The sequence below is a fragment of the Bufo bufo genome, chromosome 11 (assembly GCF_905171765.1).
Source record: "Bufo bufo chromosome 11, aBufBuf1.1, whole genome shotgun sequence".
In the NCBI taxonomy this organism is placed as follows: Eukaryota; Metazoa; Chordata; class Amphibia; order Anura; family Bufonidae; genus Bufo; species Bufo bufo.
This window is the reverse complement of record NC_053399.1, coordinates 98,403,123-98,423,984: the sequence shown is the minus strand read 5'-3', so window position 1 is coordinate 98,423,984 and position 20,862 is coordinate 98,403,123. Positions and strand designations below refer to the sequence as shown.

At 50.3% G+C, this 20,862-nt stretch overlaps 2 protein-coding genes across 2 annotated transcripts; both read right to left on the bottom strand.

Moving 5' to 3' along the window:
* Positions 1 to 589: 589 nt before the first annotated feature.
* LOC120982163 (glycosylated lysosomal membrane protein) lies at positions 590 to 4,949 on the bottom strand. The gene is made up of 6 exons (XM_040412139.1): positions 4,814 to 4,949; positions 3,523 to 3,780; positions 3,235 to 3,438; positions 2,939 to 3,157; positions 2,575 to 2,852; positions 590 to 1,586 (listed from the first exon to the last, which is right to left on the bottom strand). Exons 1-6 carry the CDS (start codon positions 4,901 to 4,903, stop codon positions 1,418 to 1,420), a joined length of 1,218 nt encoding a protein of 405 aa, XP_040268073.1. The 5' UTR covers positions 4,904 to 4,949; the 3' UTR covers positions 590 to 1,417.
* A 766-nt stretch (positions 4,950 to 5,715) lies between these two features.
* CCT3 (chaperonin containing TCP1 subunit 3) lies at positions 5,716 to 11,010 on the bottom strand. Its single transcript, XM_040411615.1, has 14 exons — positions 10,859 to 11,010; positions 8,976 to 9,037; positions 8,851 to 8,901; positions 8,710 to 8,772; positions 8,431 to 8,527; positions 8,236 to 8,353; positions 7,941 to 8,127; positions 7,719 to 7,868; positions 7,448 to 7,580; positions 7,002 to 7,083; positions 6,698 to 6,878; positions 6,357 to 6,602; positions 6,145 to 6,276; positions 5,716 to 6,047 (listed from the first exon to the last, which is right to left on the bottom strand). Exons 1-14 carry the CDS (start codon positions 10,884 to 10,886, stop codon positions 5,940 to 5,942), a joined length of 1,638 nt encoding a protein of 545 aa, XP_040267549.1. The 5' UTR covers positions 10,887 to 11,010; the 3' UTR covers positions 5,716 to 5,939.
* Between the last annotated feature and the right edge of the window lie 9,852 nt (positions 11,011 to 20,862).

Below are 20,862 nucleotides of genomic sequence, written 5' to 3'. Positions count from 1 at the left end.
GGGGGGGCACATGAGAGGCTGGGGGGGCACATGAGAGGCTGGCTGCCATGGTCAGCTCTCTGCTGTTGTGTGTAGCAGGGAGAGTGTAAAGTAGAGCTCTATTAGGGTGAATAGGACAAGGGTTCCAGCCCTTAAGGAGGCTAATAGTTATTAAATAAAAAGTAAAAAAAAAAAAGTTTAAACACCCCCCCAATATGGAAAACAATATATCGCGATATATATCGCACATGCTTAAAATTATATCGCAATATAGATTTTAGGCCATATCGCCCACCCCTACCTGGAAGCTATGAAAACACCACTACTCCCAGACGACTACAGGGGGCGCCGCTGCATCTGGAACAGTTTGGTGAGTCCAAAAAATTTCATCTACGGATCTGGATTTATAGTTTGAACGGTAAATATGTCGCTTAAAATTAATATATTTTTTTTTTAATTCCTGAAGTTGATAAAAGCTTTGGTAATTCTTGTACTGTAGTCACCTCCAAATCTGCATGCAGAAACGAGCCATCTGCTCCTATAACCAGGAATCGCAGCTCTGGATGTGAACGGAGCAGAATACAAGTCATGTGATGTGTAAGGCAGAATGTTACAAACTCGACCTTTTATTGAAAACAAAATATTAGAACACAAAATCATCCAGGGGTCAAAAAACAGCAAAAATTCAAGTAAAAAGGACACAAAAATAGAAAAGAAACAATTGCAGCAAAGACAAAAAAATAACCTCAACGTGGAAACCCGAGCGATCGGCTCAGCCAATCAGAAGGCTGGAAAGTCATGTGACCCAGTTTTCTTTACATATGTATTGATCCTGAGTTGCATTTCTGCTACTCTAGTCACATCCAAAACTGCACTGAACATTCAGCTGCTGGCAACCGATCAAGACGAGGCTGAACCTGAGTCTGAACCTGACTGCAATACAACATGGCCTGTGCAGGCGCTCAACCAGCAGGGGGCAGCGGTCAATATCAACTGCAGCAAAATGATAGGTAGAGGCATACCAGTAGAATTGTGGGTGCAGCTTTGGATGTGAAGACATGATACAGGGCCCAGCACTGAGAATGATGAGATTCGGAATTCAAAAGCAGCAAGTCTCATACAACACAGGTCGCCGTGTAAACAGATGGTCTCCAAGGCAACCAACCAAAGTAATTAAGAAAATGAAAGCAGAATTCTGATTGGTTGCTCAAATGACCAAGTGGAAAAATCAAGGTGGAAACCTGAAGGGTCACCATTGGCCGACTAGGCTGATAGCGGTGCAGGGGCTCAGGAATGGCGGCCATGTGTGCATTCAGCAGATGGAGCAGCCTCTTGTGCCATCTGGACCGTAGGACCCTGAACTGGAGCCTGCAAACCCCAGGTATTGCTCTCAGTGTCAGTATGTGCAAATGATGGAGGAGTGGTCCTTGGCCGGCCCCTAGTTTATGGGATCATAGTTGGAAAAAACTTGTTTTTTCATGAGTGAGACGATGATGGCTCCCACAATCAGCAGCAAAAAGGGCGTCCCCAGCGCCACCGCCACTATACTGATGACCAAGATGGAGAAAGAGTCCCGAGGGGGCGTGCCGTAGCCAACCAGCGCCGACCTGCAACCAAGAATCCTGCATTAACACCATGTGATACAGAGAATATTGGGGTACAGCACAATGACACTCGGGGTACAGGACAGTGACAGTTGGGATAGAGGATAAGGACACACTGACACTCGGGGTACGGGGTAATGACACTCGGGGTACGGGGTAATGACACTCGGGGTACGGGGTAATGACACTCGGGGTACGGGGTAATGACACTCGGGGTACGGGGTAATGACACTCGGGGTACGGGGTAATGACACTCGGGGTACGGGGTAATGACACTCGGGGTACGGGGTAATGACACTCGGGGTACGGGGTAATGACACTGACACTGGGGGTACGGGATAATGACGCTAATACTTGGGGTGCAAGATAGGGACACCGACCCTCGGGGCACGGGACACCGACCCTCGGGGCACGGGACACCGACCCTCGGGGCACGGGACACCGACCCTCGGGGCACGGGACACCGACCCTCGGGGCACGGGACACCGACCCTCGGGGCACGGGACACCGACCCTCGGGGCACGGGACACCGACCCTCGGGGCACGGGACACCGACCCTCGGGGCACGGGACACCGACCCTCGGGGCACGGGACACCGACCCTCGGGGCACGGGACACCGACCCTCGGGGCACGGGACACCGACCCTCGGGGCACGGGACACCGACCCTCGGGGCACGGGACACCGACCCTCGGGGCACGGGACACCGACACTCGGGGCACGGGACACCGACACTCGGGGCACGGGACACCGACACTCGGGGCACGGGACACCGACACTCGGGGCACGGGACACCGACACTCGGGGCACGGGACACCGACACTCGGGGCACGGGACACCGACACTCGGGGCACGGGACACCGACACTCGGGGCACGGGACACCGACACTCGGGGCACGGGACACCGACACTCGGGGCACGGGACACCGACACTCGGGGCACGGGACACCGACACTCGGGGCACGGGACACCGACACTCGGGGTACACTTACCATGCTAGGTATTTGTTTTTATCATAGAAGTCGCCGTCTGCGATCCCGAAGGACACGTTGAGAGCCTCCATGTTGTAGTGGTGGCTCGGCTGCTCCCCGTAGAAGGCCTGGATGATGCTGGGCACAGTCAGCGTCTCGTTCATGTCCTGAGGTTTGTGTACAATACACGGGAGGGAGTCCGACCTGGTGCCGCTCACGGAGCCGTACGCCACAGACTTCCACTGTAAATAGCCATGAGCGTGGCTGGCATTGGGGGCATCAGGCAGCAGCTCCATCACCTGGGGGTGAACAGACAGAAGTCAGGGGTCACTATGGACAAAGCGCCTCTGGACACCGCGACCTGCTTTCTACCAGCGCCTCGTACCTCAAATATCGTGGGGGTGTACTCATCATCTATGGAGCGGACAGACCGCACTTTTTTGCGTCCTGACTTCTTCTCTAGTGTGACCATCTCCAGAGCAAACCGAGAGTGGTTCCCCCGAGGCTGGACCCCTGAGATCAGGAACTCCAGCTTGGTGCAGTTGGCGGTGTGGAGGAGGCGGGGGGAGGAGGCGTCCCGCCCGGGCCGCTCGTAGGCAGATATCTGAGATGGAGGAGATCTCTACAGGTCAATATCGGAGAGGATTCTCCAGAGCGGCGAGCGCCCCCAGTCCTACTCACCCTGAAGCTGACACTTCCATTCCTGAAGCTCCCCGTGGGGTCGGACGCTTGGACGCCGCTCAGGCGGAATGAGAAGGCGGTGGAGTTCACGGTGTCGTTGGCGTTGTCCCAGGTAAAGCTGGACAGGTCGTAGGGGGGGTAGAAATACCTGTCTGAGGTGCCGGAGAAGTCGGCCGTGTTGTTCACGTCTTTATATTCGAATATCTGAGGAAAGAGGCGGACATGTGATCGATGAGGTCACTGATGGACGGTTACAGGAAAGCTGGGTGAGAAGAGCCGCAGGCGTACCCTGGTGAAGGTGAGGGCGGTGGAGTACAGCACGCTGTCCGCGGGCTCCATGGCGATGGCTCCGGACGGCTCCGGCGACAGCAGTTTGGTCCAGTTGACCCGCAGGTGGCTGTGCTCGCTCTCGGTATAGATCAGCAGCACGGTGGGGGCCCCGATGGTGCTCCACACGTAGTGGATGGTGCTGCCGTTCCCCACCGCCCGGGCGTGCAGCAAGTTCACCGCGGAGCTGGAGGAGCCGGGGTTAAACTGCAGGTAGATCTGAGAGAGAAAGATGGAGAAATGGGGGCGCGGGAGTGATGTCCGACAACTCAGAGGCTGCATCGGTAATGGCCGACAACCCAGAGGCTGCATCGGTAATGGCCGACAACTCAGAGGCTGCATCGGTAATGGCCGACAACTCAGAGGCTGCATCGGTAATGGCCGACAACTCAGAGGCTGCATCGGTAATGGCCGACAACCCAGAGGCTGCATCGGTAATGGCCGACAACTCAGAGGCTGCATCGGTAATGGCCGACAACTCAGAGGCTGCATCGGTAATGGCCGACAACTCAGAGGCTGCATCGGTAATGGCCGACAACTCAGAGGCTGCATCGGTAATGGCCGACAACTCAGAGGCTGCATCGGTAATGGCCGACAACTCAGAGGCTGCATCGGTAATGGCCGACAACCCAGAGGCTGCATCGGTAATGGCCGACAACTCAGAGGCTGCATCGGTAATGGCCGACAACTCAGAGGCTGCATCGGTAATGGCCGACAACTCAGAGGCTGCATCGGTAATGGCCGACAACTCAGAGGCTGCAACGGCTATGTCCGACAACTCAGGGACAGGAACAGATTACTATTACTTCTATCTGACAACCAAGGGACAGGATACGATCCCTATTGGCTATATCCGACAACTTAGGGACAGGATCCATTGGTTATATCCAACGACTGAAGGACAGGATCGGATCCCTATTGGTTATATCTGTTGATTCAGGGGCAGCATCATGCCTGACAACCCCTTTAATGGTCTGGTTCTCAGGCCTGATTTCGGTTCCCCTTTCCTGGGGGCGGAGTCACAGCCGGTGGGGGAGGGGCTGCCGAGTGTATAGATGAGTCAGGAGGAAGACACCGGCCTCACCCGCATATCTACAATACAATGTGACGCCATAGACCGGGGAAGAACTACAAGCCCCAGCGTGTCCAGCCAGTCTATACACAAGCAGCTACTCCCCAGCTACACGCAGCCCCGGGGGATTCTGGGAGTTGTAGTCTCCCCCCACTACAAGCACCCCCCGTCACTCCTCACCTGGCGGGTCTCCTCGTCCTCAGGGGCCCCCTGGAGCCCCAGCGCCCCGACCACCAGCAGCAGCAGCCGCAGCCCGAGCCCCGCGCTCATCTCTGTGTCTGGCGCCGGTGTTCTGAGGAAAAAACCTTACGGCGCTTCTTGCCGAAGCATGTGACTCGCAGTCAGCTGACCGCAGAGGAGGGGGAGGAGCCAAAGCCCTTAAAGGGGTCGTGTTCTATAAATCCTAAATTGGCATGGGAGGTTCAGGGGGGGACACAAAGCTATAATCAGTGGTCAATCCCCCACTGGTGAGAAGATTTAACTCAACATGGCCCTAAGCTGCAACCTGGGAAGTGTAATCATAACTTTGGTTGCTATGGGCAACTGTACCACTTCTTCTAGATTATATTTGTGGGCGGAGTTACCACTGATCACATGTCAAGTGTCATGGCCAATCACACTGAGCAACTTCATTGGTTAGTTAGGGGTCAGCGCAGCCGCGGGGCTTCTTTTATTCCATAGGTCAGTGAGTGCAGATACAGACAGCAGGCGTCCCATAGAGAAGAGCCTGTTATTCCACAGACAGCGCCCCCTTCCAGCCTTGGCCATGTCAGGTACTGCAGCTCAGCCCCGCGTTTAGGACATTACTCAGGTAAGGTGGAAATAACGTGAACCTAACGGGCGCAATCCGTTCTACTGCCCGCGGTCTGCCCCCCGTCATAAGTAAATTAGTTTCCGCTGGCGCCAGATCACCGTGTTCCGGATTACAGGATGATAGTCTGTCCGGATAACAGGCACTCATAGGGAGTAGAGTTCCTCCTAACAGCCTCCATATAACCACAGCTCCCCCTGCAGGAGGACCGAGGTACTGCACACACACAAACCATCAGACAGATTCCATTTGAAATTAAGTTTTTATTTTTTTTCTCAGTAGGCCAAACTTGTGGGGCGCCCCTCCCCCGGTCTACCTTCATGCCCTCCCCCATCCTCTCCGACAGTAATAAATACAAAGAAATAAAGGGGTCTCCCGCCAGAGCACAGTATACAGAGAACAAGCTGAAGTGGCTGACATCTGCCGAGAAGTCTCCTCAAGTGCTGGAGGGATCTGCAAGCCACGGGGGGTCCCGCTTCCCCAGGGGGTAGGTGATCACTCCTGGGGGTTCTCTGAACCTGCAGGCGGAGCCCTCCCTTGGTCGTCTCCCTTTCTCTTGTGACCAGACACAATGTCGTCGATACGGAGCAGCAGGATGGCGGTCTGTGGGCGGCAGAGGACAGCAGTTGTAATGCACGGTTCATCTGACAGAAAGCAGAGGCCTCAGTGAGGCGCGAGGCAGACGATGCCTCCTCCTTACCTCGACAGCCGTCTTGTAAGTTTGCAGTTTGACAACTAGGGGCTCCCAGATCCCCAGGTCTCTCATGTCCGCCAGCACGCCGGTCTCGCCGTCCACGCCCCAGGTCTGGAAGCCTTCCTGTGTGTGCTTTGCCTGTAGACGGAGGACTGGTGATTAGTTTCCCGGCGTCACCCTGGGGTACATCCTGCTACAGGACCCCCCCCCCACCTTACCCGCAGTGACGTCAGCACCCGGATAGTGCTGGCTCCGCAGTTCTGAATCAGCGTCCGGGGAATGACCTCCAGAGCTTGTGCCACCGCGCGGTACGGCCACTGCTCCACACCAGTCATGGTCTTGGACTTCTCGGTCAGGATGTGGGCGACGCTCATCTCGGAAGCCCCCCCTCCTGGCACCAGGTATGGGTCAATCATTACGTTGCGGCAGACCTGCATGGCGTCCTGAAGGTTGCGCTCTACCTCCTACAAGATGAGAGAGATTGTATACATATCAGTCTATAGTCTGTGTGGCCCAGGACTAGGCCTTGCGCAGCAGCACCTCACGGGCAATCACTCACGGCTAGGATCTCCTTACTGGCCCCACGCAGCATAATGGTACAGGCCTTGGGGTCTTTGCATTCTGTGATAAATGTGAAATACTCATCGCCGATCTTCTTGATCTCAAACAGCCCGGCGCCCATGCCAATGTCCTCCTCCCGGATCTCATCTGTGCGGCTAGCGATACGAGCTCCACAAGCCCTGGGGGGGGGGGGGGGTGAAGGATAAGTAAGTCTGTCAGACGACAGCGATTTCACAACGTAGTCCCATTAACTATAGGACATCACACGATGCCCCGCGTGTCATCACCGCCCATCAGATCACCTGGCGATTCTGTTGTTGTCAGTCTTGCGCACCCTCCGGATGGCGGTGATGTTGGCTTTGACCAGGTAATGCTGAGCAAGATCTAAAAGAGGGAAACAAAAAGCAAATATTGGGGACTCACATCTAATAGATCAGATATTTAAGAAGTTTTCGTCTTTGGGATTATCTCCCTCAGGAAACCCCGGGACCCCCCCAGTATCTCCCTCAGGAAACCCCGGGACCCCCCAGTATCTCCCTTAAGGAAACCCCGGGATCCCCCCAGTATCTCCCTCAGGAAACTCTGGGACCCCCCCTCATTCTCATGGTTCCATGGTCAGACCACCAGCAACTTTCTTATGGAAAATGTCATAGGGGATATGAGACTTCATTCTCCCCACCCTGAAATAAGGGAACAATAGAGCAGGTGTAGAGTCCTGTCCGTATGGAACGAGGAGCGCGGCTCTTACCGGAGATTCCCTTCTCTGTGATCACCAGGTCGGGCTTCAGTCTGACGATGTCTTCACAGATGTGCTGGATATATTCTTCTTCCAGCTGCAGGATACGGGCAAAGTCTTCCTCCCGAGTGATCTCAATCTCAGTCTACTCGAACAAAAAAAAAAAAAATATATCCGTTTCCTGTAGCCACCACTAGGTGGAGCTGCCTGTATACAGGTGTGCGACATTGGCGCTGGGACGGTACAGGCACAGAATATTTCAGTCTACGCGAGGCGCCCGTACCTGGCTCTCTCCCTTCTTGTACTCCAAGGAGCAGTCGAGGAGGAGGATGCGCGGGTTCTTGATTACCCTCCTCATCTTGGGGTGGGTGACGTCCTTGTTCACCATGACACCTTTCAGGACATAGGAATCCTCGATGATTCCGCCTGGAATCTGGAGACGACAGCAAAGTCAGGACATGGAAATCTGTACGAGGGGCCTCGCGTCCCTCTCCGCAGGACTCACCTTCTCCACCTTGGCGTACTTCTTAATGTCAAACTCCTTCCTGCCATTCTCTTCTAACTCCACCGTCTTGACGGCGTCCAGGGCGATGTTGCAGGCCATGTCCGCCCAGAGCTTGATGGCCTTGGTGTTGATAGAGCTGTTGATGATCTTCAGCATCAGCTGCCGGTCGCTGGTGTCCACTGGGGTGCTGCGAATGGGGAGGTAGGATCAGCACCCACACAGTATACAAAAGTGCACCCCTCCCCCACCTTCACCAGAGCTCCAGAAGGGTGGCATGCGGCAACGCGGCGCTCACCTGATCTCCTTCAGGGTGCTGATCATGTCATCCAGGGCCTTGCGGTAGGCGCTGATCACCACGGTGGGATGTATCTGCTGCTCCAGGAACTGCTCGGCAACGGACAGCATCTCCCCGGCTGTGGAGAGAAGAGGGGGCGTGAGAAAAGACGAGAACCTCGGTACCACCCGACAACCCGCGGAGCGCCAGCCTCACCCAGGATGATGACTGATGTGGTGCCGTCGCCAACCTCCTCGTCCTGTGTGCGGCTGATCTCAATCATGGATTTGGCGGCCGGGTGCTGCACCTGGATCTAGAGGAGAACGGAGGGAGAGCGTCAGCATGCGCGCACCATACCGCCCCCTACTGTTGGACGAGCCTGGAGCCCCTCATTGTGGTGCTGTCGTACTTGGCAGTCAGTGGATTGCTGCCTGCGCCGACACATTGTAACACCAGCCAGCTGTGCGAGCAGGACAGCATTAGGGTCTCACCCACCTCTCGCAGGATGGCGTTCCCGTCGTTGGTCATCACAATTCCTCCCATTGGATCCATTAACATCTGGAAAGTAAGAAGGATTTACTGCTATGGCTTCCCGTACCCGGTGCTGCAGAGCTCACAATCTAAGAGGTCACTCACCTTCATCATGGCGCGAGGTCCCAGGCAGGTGCGGATGACGTCCGCGATGGTCTACAAGAGAAAGGGAGCGGTCAGGTGTCTCGCCCGTGACGGGGGAAGCGTTAACCCTCCTCCACGGCACTTACCTTAGCCGCGTTTATGTTCCCGGTCTGGACCTTCCTCCCAGACTCTCGCTTAATGTTCTGACCTGAAAACATCACATGATCAGAAGGAGGCGGGATCCGGCCCACAGTGCACCTCACCTGTCCGATCCCTCAGACTAACCCCGTGAGCTCACACTCCGTCTGTCCACAGAGTACCCACAGTGCACCTCACCTGTCCGATCCCTCAGACTAACCCCGTGAGCTCACACTCCGTCTGTCCACAGAGTACCCACAGTGCACCTCACCTGTCCGATCCCTCAGACTAACCCCGTGAGCTCACACTCCGTCTGTCCACAGAGTACCCACAGTGCACCTCACCTGTCCGATCCCTCAGACTAACCCCGTGAGCTCACACTCCGTCTGTCCACAGAGTACCCACAGTGCACCTCACCTGTCCGATCCCTCAGACTAACCCCGTGAGCTCACACTCCGTCTGTCCACAGAGTACCCACAGTGCACCTCACCTGTCCGATCCCACAGACTAACCCCGTGAGCTAACACTCCGTCTGTCCACAGAGTACCCACAGTGCACCTCACCTGTCCGATCCCTCAGACTAACCCCGTGAGCTAACACTCCGTCTGTCCACAGAGTACCCACAGTGCACCTCACCTGCCCGATCCCACAGACTAACCCCGTGAGCTAACACTCCGTCTGTCCACAGAGTACCCACAGTGCACCTCACCTGTCCGATCCCACAACGTAACCCCGTGAGCTAACACTCCGGCTGTCCACAGAGTACCCACAGTGCACCTCACCTGTCCGATCCCACAGACTAACCCCGTGAGCTAACACTCCGTCTGTCCACAGAGTACCCACAGTGCACCTCACCTGTCCGATCCCTCAGACTAACCCCGTGAGCTAACACTCCGTCTGTCCACAGAGTACCCACAGTGCACCTCACCTGTCCGATCCCTCAGACTAACCCCGTGAGCTAACACTCCGTCTGTCCACAGAGTACCCACAGTGCACCTCACCTGCCCGATCCCACAGACTAACCCCGTGAGCTAACACTCCGTCTGTCCACAGAGTACCCACAGTGCACCTCACCTGCCCGATCCCTCAGACTAACCCCGTGAGCTCACACTCCGTCTGTGACTACAGTGTATAACGGCAAGTTCTGCCACTTAGTACTAAGAATGTGTGCTTCACCACTGACCAGATCTGCTTGCTGTTAGTGAATGGAAACAGAATATAGAAACCCGATTACAGCCGGGTCCCTCACCAGTCATGTGACAGATCTGCCCTCTCGCCCCGATAATGATAATCTTGACAGACAGGCTGAATCGTTCACACAGCTGAGGGTTTGTTACAATGTATCCAGTCTAGGCATCCCTCTTTGCACTGCAGGCTGACACATTGTAACAAACTGATGTGTTTAGCGATTGTCTAGACAGAATACACTGCGACAAACCCTGAGCTGTCAGAAGCACCAGGCCAGGATGGGGTTTCAGTTTCCATTCACTGACAGCAAGTGTAGATTTGGAAAAGAATTGCGCTATTGCTGAGATCCGCCGGACGGCGGCGATTCCTCCGTTGCCACAATCACTTGTCTTCAGCGGATCTTCTTCTGGCTCTAGGAGTGGCGGCCATATTTACCTGCAGGGTCACACAGGTAGTCACCCACTATGGGGCTAGCGGGTTGCTAGGCAACAATTCCTAGAAGCGAGGTTATAATTGATGCAGTATAACGGTGCAGAGGACAAGACAGGTGACCCTCATTTACATAATTAGACACCAAGATAAGCAGAGCTATGGGGCTGGTCACACAGCACGCAGAAGCCTCCAGGCAGTGGCCCTCAGGGGCCCAGACTAGGACTGAGCGGATTGCCTCCCCCTAAGCCTCGCCTCCCCGGAGTATACTCACTTAGCACTAGTACCGGGCGGCCCATCATCTTGGCGGCGGCTGAGAGAAGAGAGCACGGAGCCAGCAACGGGAAGAAGATTCTGGAGAAAGAAAAACCAGAGCCGCCTCCTGAGCGCACACTAACTGAGAGCACGGCCCGACCGACCAATAGTAGGTGCAGCCGCCACGTCTCCGCCAATCCCCCTCCTCGAGGGCGGGGCTAGAAGGGCTAGGCTGCGTAAGCTTGGTTGGCGTCGCACTCGCCGTTGAAGCCGCATGGTAACCGTTTGGGTTGTACGCATGCGCGAACGTGACAGCTTCCGCTGCATGCCGGGAAATGTAGTCTGTGCTCTTGGTCTTATGTTTACGCAGACCTGCTAGAGGCCTCGGCTTTGCATTTCGGGAATTGTAGTTCTTCGCGTCGGCGCGCAGGAGGATAATGACTAAATTAGGTCAAGAAGATGCTTCAGTCGGAGAGGACTGTGTGGTGAATGGGAACTCGTAGGTGTAGATATAATATAGTCTGCCAGGACTTGCTGCTCAGTCCTGTTTACTTGCATAGACTGAGCCGCTCTCGGTATTTGGTACAGGTGTTGCTAAAACTGTGCAGTCCCCGGTAAACAGTGTAGGGGGCGCTGCACTTATCAGGGTGGTCACCACCTACAGGGCCCCGCTCCTGACCCCAGAAAAACTCTAGTAGGGACCACACCAACCCCGTGCTTAGCGCCACTAAGCCACGCCTCTATCTCCGCCATTTCCCTTTGTCCCCCCCCCCCCCCAGCAGCAGACGTGACGCAGTGATGTCATCGTTGGAGAGCGCACAGGCCGGGGAATGGTGGAGTGGATACGGAAATCCAGGACTGTCCGGCCTGCTGGGAGGTGGGGGCGTCCCACCCTGGATGAGAGAGAGTCACAGAAATCGTCTCATCCCATACGGTGGGGACATGTCGCTAGTATATGCCCCCAATGCCACAAAGGTGCGTCTCCCACCTAGGACGGGGGCCCCCAAGACGAAGGCGAACTCTCCGCGGGCTTTTCATTCACTTCTAAGGGAGTTCCAAAAACACAGTTTGTTCTAACTGATGATCTATCCTCTGACCGGCGAGGGTCAGCTTTGTCGCTCCTTTAAGCCTTGCGGCCCTCTCGCAGCTTTTTCTAGGCCACGTTCATCGATCACACGACCTATAGAAGCGAATGGAGCTGAGCGCAATACCAAGCACGGCCACTATACAATGTACGGCGCTGTGCTCAAACAGCCCATCGGTGGGGGTCCCAAAAACACAGCTTAGTAGTCAGTATCACACAGGATAGGATTAGATACACAGCTCAGCAGTCAGTATCACACAGGACTGGATTAGATACACAGCTCAGCAGTCAGTATCACACAGGATAGGATTAGATACACAGCTCAGCAGACAGTATCACACAGGATAGGATTAGATACACAGCTCAGCAGTCAGTATCACACAGGATAGGATTAGATACACAGCTCAGCAGTCAGTATCACACAGGATAGGATTAGATACACAGCTCATCAGACAATATCACATGGGATAGGATTAGATACACAGCTCAGCAGTCAGTATCACACAGGATAGGATTAGATACACAGCTCAGCAGACAGTATCACACAGGATAGGATTAGATACACAGCTCAGCAGACGGTATCACACAGGATAGGATTAGATACACAGCTCAGCAGACAGTATCACATAGGATAGGATTAGATACACAGCTCAGCAGACGGTATCACACAGGATAGGATTAGATACACAGCTCAGCAGTCAGTATCACACAGGATAGGATTAGATACACAGCTCAGCAGTCAGTATCACACAGGAGAGGATTAGATACACAGCTCAGCAGGCTGTATCACACAGGATAGGATTAGATACACAGCTCAGCAGACTGTATCACACAGGATAGGATTAGATACACAGCTCAGCAGTCAGTATCACACAGGATAGGATTAGATACACAGCTCAGCAGACAGTATCACACAGGATAGGATTAGATACACAGCTCAGCAGACAGTATCACACAGGATAGGATTAGATACACAGCTCAGCAGACAGTATCACACAGGATAGGATTAGATACACAGCTCAGCAATCAGTATCACACAGGATAGGATTAGATACACAGCTCAGCAGTCAGTATCACACAGGATAGGATTAGATACACAGCTCAGCAGTCAGTATCACACAGGATAGGATTAGATACACAGCTCAGCAGACAGTATCACACAGGATAGGATTAGATACACAGCTCAGCAGACAGTATCACACAGGATAGGATTAGATACACAGCTCAGCAGACGGTATCACACAGGATAGGATTAGATACACAGCTCAGCAGACAGTATCACATAGGATAGGATTAGATACACAGCTCAGCAGACGGTATCACACAGGATAGGATTAGATACACAGCTCAGCAGACAGTATCACACAGGATAGGATTAGATACACAGCTCAGCAGTCAGTATCACACAGGACTGGATTAGATACACAGCTCAGCAGACAGTATCACACAGGATAGGATCAGATACACAGCTCAGCAGTCAGTATCACACAGGATAGGATTAGATACACAGCTCAGCAGACTATAACATAGGATTAGATACACCGCTCAGGAGACAGTATCACACAGGATAGGATTAGATACACAGCTCAGCAGACAGTATCACACAGGATAGGATTAGATACACAGCTCAGCAGTCAGTATCACACAGGATAGCATTAGATACACAGCTCAGCAGTCAGTATCACACAGGATAGGATTAGATACACAGCTCAGCAGACAGTATCACACAGGACAGGATTAGATACACAGCTCAGCAGTCAGTATCACACAGGATAGGATTAGATACACAGCTCAGCAGACAGTATCACACAGGACTGGATTAGATACACAGCTCAGCAGACAGTATCACACAGGACTGGATTAGATACACAGCTCAGCAGACAGTATCACACAGGAGAGGATTAGATACACAGCTCAGCAGACAGTATCACACAGGATAGGATTAGATACACAGCTCAGCAGACAGTATCACACAGGATAGGATTAGATACACAGCTCAGCAGTCAGTATCACACAGGACTGGATTAGATACACAGCTCAGCAGACAGTATCACACAGGACTGGATTAGATACACAGCTCAGCAGACAGTATCACACAGGAGAGGATTAGATACACAGCTCAGCAGACAGTATCACACAGGATAGGATTAGATACACAGCTCAGCAGACAGTATCACACAGGATAGGATTAGATACACAGCTCAGCAGACAGTATCACACAGGAGAGGATTAGATACACAGCTCAGCAGACAGTATCACATAGGATAGGATTAGATACACAGCTCAGCAGACGGTATCACACAGGATAGGATTAGATACACAGCTCAGCAGACAGTATCACACAAGATAGGATTAGATACACAGCTCAGCAGACAGTATCACACAGGATAGGATTAGATACACAGCTCAGCAGTCAGTATCACACAGGATAGGATTAGATACACAGCTCAGCAGACAGTATCACACAGGATAGGATTAGATACACAGCTCAGCAGTCAGTATCACACAGGATAGGATTAGATACACAGCTCAGCAGACAGTATCACACAGGACTGGATTAGATACACAGCTCAGCAGACAGTATCACACAGGAGAGGATTAGATACACAGCTCAGCAGACAGTATCACACAGGATAGGATTAGATACATAGCTCAGCAGTCAGTATCACACAGGATAGGATTAGATACACAGCTCAGCAGACAGTATCACACAGGATAGGATTAGATACACAGCTCAGCAGACGGTATCACACAGGATAGGATTAGATACACAGCTCAGCAGACAGTATCACATAGGATAGGATTAGATACACAGCTCAGCAGACGGTATCACACAGGATAGGATTAGATACACAGCTCAGCAGACAGTATCACACAGGATAGGATTAGATACACAGCTCAGCAGTCAGTATCACACAGGATAGGATCAGATACACAGCTCAGCAGTCAGTATCACACAGGATAGGATTAGATACACAGCTCAGCAGACTATAACATAGGATTAGATACACCGCTCAGGAGACAGTATCACACAGGATAGGATTAGATACACAGCTCAGCAGTCAGTATCACACAGGATAGGATTAGATACACAGCTCAGCAGACTGTATCACACAGGATAGGATTAGATACAGCGCTCAGCAGACAGTATCACACAGGATAGGATTAGATACATAGCTCAGCAGTCAGTATCACACAGGATAGGATTAGATACACAGCTCAGCAGACGGTATCACACAGGATAGGATTAGATACACAGCTCAGCAGACAGTATCACACAGGATAGGATTAGATACACAGCTCAGCAGACAGTATCACACAGGAGAGGATTAGATACACAGCTCAGCAGACAGTATCACACAGGATAGGATTAGATACATAGCTCAGCAGTCAGTATCACACAGGATAGGATTAGATACATAGCTCAGCAGGCAGTATCACACAGGATAGGATTAGATACACAGCTCAGCAGACAGTATGACACAGGATAGGATTAGATACATAGCTCAGCAGGCAGTATCACACAGGATAGGATTAGATACACAGCTCAGCAGACGGTATCACACAGGATAGGATTAGATACATAGCTCAGCAGGCAGTATCACACAGAATAGGATTAGATACACAGCTCAGCATTCAGTATCACACAGGATAGGATTAGATACACAGCTCAGCAGACTGTATCACACAGGATAGGATTAGATACATAGCTCAGCAGACAGTATCACACAGGACAGGATTAGATACACAGCTCAGCAGTTAGTATCACACAGGATAGGATTAGATACACAGCTTAGCAGACAGTATCACACAGGATAGGATTAGATACACAGCTCAGCAGACAGTATCACACAGGATAGGATTAGATACACAGCTCAGCAGACGGTATCACACAGGATAGGATTAGATACATAGCTCAGCAGGCAGTATCACACAGAATAGGATTAGATACACAGCTCAGCATTCAGTATCACACAGGATAGGATTAGATACACAGCTCAGCAGACTGTATCACACAGGATAGGATTAGATACATAGCTCAGCAGACAGTATCACACAGGACAGGATTAGATACACAGCTCAGCAGTTAGTATCACACAGGATAGGATTAGATACACAGCTTAGCAGACAGTATCACACAGGATAGGATTAGATACACAGCTCAGCAGACAGTATCACACAGGATAGGATTAGATACACAGCTCAGCAGTCAGTATCACACAGGACTGGATTAGATACACAGCTCAGCAGACTGTATCACACAGGATAGGATTAGATACACAGCTCAGCAGACAGTATCACACAGGATAGGATTAGATACACAGCTTAGCAGACAGTATCACACAGGATAGGATTAGATACACAGCTCAGCAGACAGTATCACACAGGATAGGATTAGATACACAGCTCAGCAGACGGTATCACACAGGATAGGATTAGATACATAGCTCAGCAGGCAGTATCACACAGGATAGGATTAGATACATAGCGCTCATTTCTTAGATTTAAAGGGAATTTAATAAACTAAATGTTAGCTTTACAATGTCCGGTGTAGAGATGAGCGACTCAAAGTTGACAAAGTGGAATTTTATCCGAATTACATGAAAAATTCGATTCGCATCCAATCCGTGAATGGTGTTGTATTGGCTGGAAGCTCATGGATTTCTCCGAGCCTCCTTCAGATGAATGGACCGATGCTCAGTCGCAGTGAAGGCGCCTCGGGCTGTCAGTTCATTCCTGTCACTATTTCGTACGAATCCTAAAACAACTACTATTTGATGGATGGTATTGTTGTAGGGAAAGATGGCCGCTCTGCATGGCCCCCAGCACCGTGCTTGTGCATTGTGATGTCACCCAGCAGCAATCTCTATTGTGATGTCATCGGGGTATATAAGGCGGCGCTGGGCACAGAGCGGTCACTCGTCAGTTGGATGTGACACGTGAGTACTCCATCATTACCACGTCCGCACCTGTAGCGGAGAAGTTACTGCCCCCTTCCCAAATCCTTACCCTCCTTTCTTCCGGCTTTGGAGATTCCCGACCCAATACAGATCTCACATCTCCATCTCTACAGCAAAGCCTCTAGACTTCAGGGCATGCTGTGCCTTGTAGTTCTACAGCAATAAATAATTCAGCTAGACTCATTGGGGGAGATTTATCAAACTGGTGTCAAGTAGAACTGGCTTAACCCCTTCAGCCCCCCTAGCTTAAACCCCCTTAATGACCACTTTTTACACTTCTGACCTACAGTACTTTCACCGTTTATTGCTCGGTCATGCAACTTACCACCCAAATGAATTTTACCTCCTTTTCTTCTCACTAATAGAGATTTCATTTGGTGGTATTTTATTGCTGCTGACATTTTTACTTTTTTTGTTATTAATCGAAATTTAACCAAATTTTTGCAAAAAAATGACATTTTTCACTTTCAGTTGTAATTTTTTTTTTAAAAAAACGACATCCATATATAAATTTCTATCTACATTTATTGTTCTACATGTCTTTGATAAAAAAAAATGTTTGGGTAAAAAAAAATGGTTTGGGTAAAAGTTATAGCGTTTACAAACTATGGTACAAAAATGTGAATTTCCGCTTTTTGAAGCAGCTCTGACTTTCTGAGCACCTGTCATGTTTCCTGAGGTTCTACAATGGCCAGACAGTACAAACACCCCACAAATGACCCCATTTCGGAAAGTAGACACCCTAAGGTATTCGCTGATGGGCATAGTGAGTTCATAGAACTTTTTATTTTTTGTCACAATTTAGCGGAAAATGATGATTTATTTTATTTTATTTTTTTTCCTTACAAAGTCTCATATTCCACTAACTTGTGACAAAAAATAAAAACTTCCATGAACTCACTATGCCCATCAGCGAATACCTTGGGGTGTCTTCTTTCCAAAATGGGGTCACTTGTGGAGTTGTTATACTGCCCTGGCATTTTCCAGGGGCCCTAATGTGTGGTAAGTAGGTAAATGACCTGTGAAATCCTAAAGGTGCTCTTTGGAATATGGGCCCCTTTGCCCACCTAGGCTGCAAAAAAGTGCCACACATGTGGTATCGCTGTATTCAGGAGAAGTTGGGCAATGTGTTTTGGGGTGTCTTTTTACATATACTCATGCTGGGTGAGATAAATATCTCGGCAAAAGACAACTTTTCCCATTTTTTTTTTACAAAGTTGGCATTTGACCAAGATATTTATCTCACCCAGCATGGGTATATGTAAAATGACACCCCAAAACACATTGCCCAACTTCTCCTGAGTACGGCGATACCAGATGTGTGACACTTTTTTGCAGCCTAGATGCGCAAAGGGGCCCAAATTCCTTTTAGGAGGGCATTTTTAGACATTTGGATCCCAGACTTCTTCTCACGCTTTAGGGCCCCTAAAATGCCAGGGCAGTATAAATACCCCTCATGTGACCCCATTTTGGAAAGAAGACACCCCAAGGTATTCAATGAGGGGCATGGCGAGTTCATAGATTTTTTTTTTTGGCACAAGTTAGCGGAAATTGATTTTTTTTTAGTTTTTTCTCACAAAGTCTCCCTTTCCGCTAACTTGGGACAAAAATTTCAATCTTTCATGGACTCAATATGCCCCTCACAGAATACCTTGGGGTGTCTTCTTTCCGAAATGGGGTCACATGTGGAATATAAATGTCTAAAAAAATTTGCGCATTTGGATTCCGTGAGGGGTATGGTGAGTTCATGTGAGATTTTATTTTTTGACACAAGTTAGTGAAATATGAGACTTTGTAAGAAAAAAAAAAAAAAACAATTTCCGCTAACTTGTGCCAAAAAAATGTCTGAATGGAGCCTTACAGGTGGGTGATCAGGGAGTCTATATGGGGTGATCACCCCCCCGTCATTGATCACCCCCCTGTAAGGCTCCATTCAGACGTCCGTATGTGTTTTGCGGATCCGCAAAACACATACGGACGTCTGAATGGAGCCTTACAGGGGGGTGATCAATGACAGGGGGTTGATCAATGACAGGGGGGTAATCACCCCATACAGACTCCCTGATCACCCCCTGTCATTGATCACCCCCCTGTAAGGCTCCATTCAGACGTCCGTATGTGTTTTGCGGATTTGATCCATGTATCCGTGGATCCGTAAAAAACATACGGACGTCTGAATGGAGCCTTACAGGGGGGTGATCAATGACAGGGGGGTGATCAATGACAGGGGGGTGATCAGGGAGTCTATATGGGGTGATCAGGGGTTAATAAGGGGTTAATAAGTGACAGGGGGGGTGTAGTGTAGTGTAGTTTGGTGCTACTTTTACTGAGCTGCCTGTGTCCTCTGGTGGTCGATCCAAGCAAAAGGGACCACCAGAGGACCAGGTAGCAGGTATATCAGACGCTGTTATCAAAACAGCGTCTAATATACCTGTTAGGGGTTAAAAAAATCGCATCTCCAGCCTGCCAGCGAACGATAGCCGCCGCTGGCAGGCTGGAGATCCACTCGCTTACCTTCCGATCCAGTGAACGCACGCGCCTTCACAGGAAATCTCGCCTCTCGCGAGATGACGCACGGATGCGTCCAGGAGGAATGAATCGACCGCCTCCAGGACGCATCCGTGCGTTAGGCGTTCCGGATGCGGTTAAAGACTTGGCCATTTTTTGCAAATCTGACTAGTGTCACTTTAAGTGTTGATAACTTTAAAACGCTTTGACTTATCCAGGCCGTTCTGAGATTGTTTTTTCGTCACATATTGTACTTCATGACACTGGTAAAATTGGGTCATAAAAGTTCATTTTTTTTCATTAAAAAAATACCATATTTACCAAAAATTTTGAAAAATTGCCAAATTTCAAAGTTTCAGTTTCTCTACTTCTGTAATACATAGTAATACCCCCAAAAATTGTGATGACTTTACATTCCGCATATGTCTACTTCATGTTTGGATCATTTTGGGAATGATATTTTATTTTTTGGGGATGTTACAAGGCTTAGAAGTTTAGAAGCAAATCTTGAAATTTTTCAGAAATTTACAAAAACCCAATTTTTAGGGACCACTACAGGTCTGAAGTCACTTTGCGAGGCTTACATAATAGAAACCGCCCAAAAATGATCCTATTCTATAAACTACACCCCTCAAGGTATTCAAAACTGATTTTACAAACTTTGTTAACCCTTTAGGTGTTGCACAAGAGTTATTGGCAAATGGGGATGAAATTTGAGAATGATTCTGTAGTTTACAGAAACATCTCATATGTGGTCATAAACTGCTGTACGGGCACGGCAGGGCGCAGAAGGAAAGGAACGCCATACGGTTTTTGAAAGGCAGATTTTGCTGGACTGGTTTTTTTGACACCATGTCCCATTTGAAGCCCCCCTGATGCAACCCCAGAGTAGAAACTCCAAAAAAGTGACCCCATCTAAGAAACTACGGGATAGGTTGGCAGTTTTGTTGGTACTTGTTTAGGCTGGGTTCACACTTGAGCGTTTTACAGCGCGTTCAAACGCGCTGTAAAACGCTCAACACATGAAAACCAATGCTTCCCTATGGCCCTGGTTCTCACTTGAGCGTTTTACAGCGCTGAAAAACGCGCTGTAAAACGCCCTACGCTCAAACAAGTACTTGAGCTTCTTTGGGGCGTTTTGACGCGCGTTTGTGGCCATAGGACATTGCAGTCAATCACACAAACGCGCGTTTACTATTTCAAAAAACGCTCGTCAAAAACGCGTGTTAAACGCGCATATCAAAGACGCTCAGGTCTGAACCCAGCCTTAGGGTACATATGATTTTTGGTTGCTCTATATTACACTTTTCTGTGCAGCAAGGTAACAAGAAATAGATTTTTTTTTTGTTATTTACAACATTCATCTGACAGGTTAGATCATGTGGTAATTTTATAGAGCAGGTTGTCACGGACGCGGCGATACCTAATATGTATACAATTTTTTTTATTTATGTAAGTTTTACACAATGA

Coding starts and splice junctions, on each gene's coding strand:
- LOC120982163 (XM_040412139.1), bottom strand. CDS start 4,903: ATGAGCGCGGGGCTCGGGCTGCGGCTGCTGCTGCTGGTGGTCGGGGCG. Junction 2,853..2,938: donor ACACCCCCACGATATTTGAG/GTACGAGGCGCT, acceptor GTTCACCCCCAG/GTGATGGAGCTGCTGCCTGA. Junction 1,587..2,574: donor AAAAACAAATACCTAGCATG/GTAAGTGTACCC, acceptor TCTTGGTTGCAG/GTCGGCGCTGGTTGGCTACG.
- CCT3 (XM_040411615.1), bottom strand. CDS start 10,886: ATGATGGGCCGCCCGGTACTAGTGCTAA. Junction 8,773..8,850: donor GACCTCGCGCCATGATGAAG/GTGAGTGACCTC, acceptor CTTACTTTCCAG/ATGTTAATGGATCCAATGGG. Junction 7,869..7,940: donor AGTACGCCAAGGTGGAGAAG/GTGAGTCCTGCG, acceptor TGTCGTCTCCAG/ATTCCAGGCGGAATCATCGA.